This window comes from Mchenga conophoros, linkage group LG19 (genome assembly GCF_057382185.1).
Source record: "Mchenga conophoros isolate Kocher_MC1m ecotype Shallow Benthic linkage group LG19, M_conophoros_male_GT1.1, whole genome shotgun sequence".
Lineage (NCBI taxonomy): Eukaryota > Metazoa > Chordata > Actinopteri > Cichliformes > Cichlidae > Mchenga > Mchenga conophoros.
Window position 1 is genome coordinate 11,038,060 of NC_140544.1, and position 6,000 is coordinate 11,044,059.

The window sequence follows — 6,000 nt, forward strand, 5'->3', positions numbered from 1 at the left end:
GTGTTGTAGCGGTGCAATAGTTGCACGGTGTGTGTGAGGAGGAACCACAGGCAGCAGAGAAACACAGGAGGAGACATCCCAGCAGAAAATCTCAAACTACAGCCACAACAATGCTCAGCTGCCCTCCAATCAAACGCAACCCGGGAATTAGAAAAGAAGGTTCAATGTCATTTTCAGGAGTGTCGACACGCACCTGTACACACACACAGCCTTCAGTTTGGTGAATGGCCACTGTAGTGGGATGTTGTTGTGGGGGGGGGGGGGCAGCAGTGTAAATGAGGTGCACTCGTTTTGTTCACAGCTTGCTCCTGAAGAGAGGCAGTGGGGAGGGAAATTGAATTTGAAAGAGGGGAAGCTGTGCCAACAGGTGACAGAGGCGTGCTTCGACCAAACGCACTCTGAAGTGAGGCGCAGTCATATCACGGGGCCAATTTGGAGGCAGTATTATGCACTACACCGCTCTGCGTTTTTCACACAGCCTGTCACAGCGCGCAGGAGAGCACCGCTGCCACTCCAAATATGAATTAAACATAGGCCTTTTGTAGCGTGAATATACCGCTGCTGAAATGTTGGTAGAGTCAAGAAAAAACAGAGTAGCACACTCACTTACTCCCAGAGTGGAAAACTGCGACATAAAACTGGTAAATGTGAGAGGAGTTTCGATGCGTGGTGTGTCAGAATGAACAAAAATGCAGAAGGAATGAAGCTCATGCGCCTGACTGATCTGTCTGTCTGCGATTTAATAAATAGAAGTCATGCAAACAGCCACTAATAATTAGCTATTGTGTTACAGAGTTAAATTGCTCTAGTTTTCTGGTGACCATCTTATCAGTGCATAATTTGCTACGATCAACACAACAGCAATCCCTCCCACGCTAAAACATTCACTTCATTTCCTCAGCATCTAACACAAATTGCCTTTGATTGAAACAATGTAGGCTAATGAACTGCTTTTGTTTTGTGAGAGGCAGACACTATAAGCTGTGCTCAGCCACCTTGCCCTCCAGTCGTCCAGATGTGCCATCCAGCAGTGCGCATAATTTAGTGCGTCGAAAACAACCTCACGATAACGGCTCTTCTGGAGAAACTCTATGATGTTTAGGTTCGGGGTTCTCGACTGGCAGCTACTCCCTCGCCTGGCTGCAGGTCTGCAGGCAGCAGAAATGTTGGGGGGCGGGGGGCACTTGCTCCGTCTCCAACACTGTCACTGCTCATGTCCCCAGGAGGAAAGCATTCAGCCTCAGCTGCAAGAGCATCCAACAGCTTCAGGGGCTACAGGGTAAAAGCTGAAGGAGGGCTTCTGCAAAGCCTTTTATTTCTAAATATATCTATTATTATACTGCATTATATATTACATGGCAATTAAATAAAATAAATAAAAGTGTTGTACAATTTTTGACAATTCTGTTTAATCAGAAAAAATTTAGCCCAATAATTCATTTTTTAAAATGTTCCACACTGAATTCAGCGTGTGTTTTCTTCTGTTGTGGCAGACACTGCAGCCTTTTGCATGTCTGCTCAGCAAGGAGAAAAATAATGGAAATGATCAAGAGCAAGCTAACCTTCAAAAAACTTCAAATATTACACTGGAAGGTCTCCAACGCCACAATGTTCCCAAAAGACGCGAACGCATCACCACTCCAGGAAAAACACCCCTGCAAGAAATCCTCCGGATTTTTCCTGAATGCCTTCTGCCCAGCGGGGCCACAGGGAGCCAATCAGATGGCTGACTGGGTGTCAACTGTACGCCTGGAGTACACAAAGCTTTTAGCTACTTTACCTCCACTATTCAAATTCCGAACAGGGAATAAACAAGACGCGCAGGAGCGCTCCAGCTCCACGCAGAGCGCGCAGAGGAGGACAGGCGCCTTTTCCATGGGCGCAACGGCCGATGCCATTTCAACTGAGCTAACAGACGAATGCTGTAGTTTGTTAGCATGTTATCTTCTACGTGAATTTTTCACGGGTGCTTCGAACACAGCACCACTTCAAAACAGGGCATTTGGCACCACGTCGGCACAGAGGTGAACCTTCCAGCGCGGCCGGGTTTTAGTTTGGCGCATGAAACTGCAAAACTGAGGAGTACACAACTGCAGTGTGGACATGTAAGCTGTGGTGACAGAACGCGGGCTATTAATGAGCCCATGTGAATTTTTAAAAAAGCAACTCCAATGCGTCTTCAAAAAAAAAAAAAAAGAATACATGAAAGAAATACATGCGCGCAGATTTCTTCCCACTGTTCATATTAAAGCCTCAGTCAGAGGTCTGTGCGTATGTGTGTGTATGTAACAATGTAACACGATTTTAAAGGTCACTCACACACACACACAGCATCATGAGGACACCGGGGGGGCTCACACAAGTTTCTTAAACTCACCTGCGTCCTGCCGAGGCCCTGCGTTGCGTTGCCAGGGTTCATTGCGTGTGGATGGCTCCTCTGCTGCCCTCCCCAGTGGGCCGAAGTGGCTCCATACTGGGACCCCACGTCTTTTCCCGGGCCCATGCCGGCTTGCTGCTGAGCCGTAGGGCCGCTGTAGTCCTGATAGGCACCCCCGTAGCCCCGCATCATCGGGCTGGGGGACGTCAGCAGTTGGTTGAGGGTCGGGGTCGCCCCCGAGGGATGCTGCTGCTGCTGTGGCTGCGGCTGGGTTTGTCCCGGGAACCTCTGGAAGCCAGCCGAAGCAGCTCCCAGAGGAGACTTGCCGTGGCTCGCAGAGGAGTTGCTGCCCATCATCATGTTCCCAGGTTGCCGACATCCAGAGGGGCCCATCATCCCGTAGCCCCCGCCGCCGTAGCCCGCTCGGTAGGCGGGATACTGGCCGTACTGGCTGTTGTGGTACCCTGCTTCGTGGGAGTTCTCCATGCTGTTATGTGCCGAGGAGTGCGTTATCCCCATCCCGCTGCTTTGTTGCTGCTGCCCGCCATGTTGCTCGTAGCAGGGCCTCGGAGTGTAATAGTTGTTATTGAACTCGGAGTTGTTACTCGGTGGCCCCAAGTTCGAGTGCTCGTACCTGGCGGCCATCATCCTCTCGGAGGGCTTACAGGTGAGCTCCCCTTCACCTTTCCCTGTCATGTGCTGCTGCTGTGGCTCCTCCTGGCCCCCCAACAGGTTCTCTTTGCCGCTGTGGTGTTGGTGATCCGCGCTCCTGTCCCCGCGGGGAACCTGGCCGTTGTTATTGGCGCTGTTGTTACTTTGGATCTGCCGCTGCTGATGTGGCGCAAACTGGCCGAATTGCGGCGGCGGCTGCTGCGGTGGCTGAGACTGAGGGGGATCTCCGCTCCCCGCACATTTCAGCTTGTGGTTCGCGATCAAACTCGACTCCATCGAGGAAGGGCTCGAATTAGTCGACGCCGTGGCGGACGCGAGGTTATTCCCAGCCTTGTCGTGTCCGTCCGGAGCGCCGTGACTCGTGGAAGTTGAATGGACCATGCTGAGCTCGTTCCGGCGGTGATGATCTACATTATTCAGAGTCCCATCTCCAGCAGCCAGCATCGGTCCCGTTCGCTGTCCTGTACCTCCTCCTCCGGATTTCCCCGAATTGAGCTCGGGACCCAGACCGCCGGCTAGTTTCTTATTTTTGCTGTTGGTTCTGGTCGGAGCCGATGCCACTTGCGCAGCCATGGTCACTCCAACATCTCAGCGCGCAGTGACAGCGAGCCCCGACCAGCCGCGCGCGCACAAAATAACACAGAGGGGAGAAAACACGAGCTCAGGGGTCAAAAATAAAACCCGCGGAAAAAGCTTCGCCTGTCTGTCGCGCTGCTGCTGCGGTGGCGTCAGCGAGGCTTCATCTTCAAAGTTTCTCTGGCAGGTTTAAAGAAACTTTTTGCCTTCCCCCCTCCGCCTCTCCTCCATCCCGGTTCTCAGTAATGTGTAGCAGCGTCTCCTGGAGCCCCTGTGGCCCAGCATGGCATGAGAGAGAGCGGGCTCTACCAGCTTATCCACCTCCAGGGCTCCGGCGTGCCTCACATGGAAAATCCGGACTGGAGTAGCGAGCCATTAGGCACGCCGCGTAACGGTCTTTCCACGTTTACAATAATTTGCGAATCGATTTCAGGATAAAAAACGACCCGCGCGGTGCCAAAACGGTGCTCGCAATACACAACATGCCCCCGGAGTCATCACAACGCCTAGCTTTAATTTATCAGCACATCAGGAAACCAAGACGGAAAAGCCGACCTTTAACTTCAAAGTTTGTTTCGTTTTTGGATGAATTTACAAATCACGTCCTCGCGTGCTGCTCCACTCCACGGCGACCCTCCAGACGAGCGCGCTAACGAAACATGAAGTTAGGCTTTGCGAGTTTCTGCGCCATTATCCAGATCAGATTTTCCCTCTTCCCACCCTCCCTCCCTGTCCCTCGGCTCAAGCCAGTTCTCTGCAGCTCTGACAGCAGTCGGACACGCAACCGCAAGCGGTGCGCAATAATGTTGCCATCCGAATAAGAACGTAAGCTCACTTTATAACAGCTTTAACGCCCCAACACCTCCACCACGGTTCCCATCACAGTCTTGTTTTCAACCCTAAATGATCTACTACCTCTCCAACAAAGACACACGGTAATCCCGTAATAACAGGAAACCCAGGAAATCTGTAATAACTATTAATCTATAGGACTAACTGATGCGACAGCAGATAGAAACCGCATTAAACAGGATTAGGTAACTATATGGATGGAATGGAATATAAGTGTAGATTAAAGCTCTTCCTCATCAGGGTCTTATTTGAATACAAGTCTACATTGTTTAATTTCCTTTAATGGATTTACTTTGTCAGAAAAAACTTGTCTGAAATTTGAATGAAATAAAACAAAAAAAAGAGGAGGGGGGGCAACCCCGGTTGCAATGTAAGACCACACGAAACCAAAGTCTACAAGATATGCTACCCCATCAATGGTAGTCAAACATGAATGTAAAATAGTGCTTAGTAAAGAAGCCAGGGTGTCTGCTGGGACTTGAATGAGCAGAGGGTCTGCTTTGATGAGATCAGATGCATTTGATCAACAGAGGGAGCTGCGGATGAAAGAGAGGTGGGGGGGGGGGGGGGGGGGGAGATTTGGAGATGAGAGTTGTGCTGAGGATGGCCGCGGTAATGATAATGACTGCTGGTGGTGGGAACAAATGTGAGGAAGCCGAGGATGATGCTGACGGTGGAGGTGACTGACTTACAGGCGCGGCGATGCTCGTATTTTTCTAACACATAATTGATGCCTTGGGTCACACGGGTTCAAGCGAGGAGACACAGTTTGCTCCGCCTGAGAGTGTACTCTGTGTTCAGAGTGGGATAATTCACTACCAGCCATGTCCATGACAATGGGAAGACCCCTGCTGGAGGTACAGCGTCAGTACAAGCTGTAGGTTAAAAATATAAACGTTTAAAGATACAAGAAAAAAACACATAAAAGTGTACATTTGTGGTTCCACCCTCACGATGCACGCACGATAAATATAGCGTGCGACAGCAAGAGGCCCAATCCCACTTTTACACCTGGATGCTCGCTCACGGAGGCAATTTAAACCGAGTGACATCCCTGGAAACCTTCACCAGCCACTTGCCTTTATGAGCCCATACCCAGGGCCTAAAAGCTACAACTCCGAGCCTCTAGAGTCTTCACTATTCAGTATGGTCAGGCCCAGCCTATAGCACCTACAGGCACAAAGACGATGCCATGTTTACATCCTGTGTGCAGGTGACAGGAAGGACCTGTACCAGTTTGTATTAGGAGAAAAAAATGCAGACTTGGAAACCTTGTGTGATTAGAACGAGCCTCATCCCCATCCTTCCCGCTTGCCGTACTTTGCACACATGACGTTTGTGGCTCCCATCAGTGTCCCAGATCAAAGCACTGATCTCATCTAGAGCAACAGCACCACTGACAGTGAGGGGACCTGGGGCATTAGCATATTCTATGATGGCGCCCGGCTTTTCAAGCCGTTGCCTCGGCTGCAGCTCTGGGTGTGCCGCGCTGTGGCTTTGCAACTGTAATTTCCCTCTCTCAC

General features: G+C 50.7%; 1 protein-coding gene across 6 annotated transcripts in view; it reads right to left on the reverse strand.

The window, feature by feature from the left end:
• LOC146551794 (AT-rich interactive domain-containing protein 1B-like) overlaps positions 1–4,316 on the reverse strand; it is a 158,782-nt gene extending 154,466 nt beyond the window's left edge. For 3 of the 6 annotated variants that reach the window (XM_085258303.1, XM_085258302.1, XM_085258301.1), the window contains exon 1: positions 2,378–4,316. In XM_085258303.1, coding sequence (XP_085114429.1) covers positions 2,378–3,622 — 1,245 coding nt within the window. In that variant the 5' untranslated portion in view covers positions 3,623–4,316. The remainder of the gene's footprint in view (positions 1–2,377) is intronic. The other 3 variants (XM_085258306.1, XM_085258305.1, XM_085258304.1) reach the window with 1 other exon arrangement.
• Positions 4,317–6,000: the final 1,684 nt, after the last annotated feature.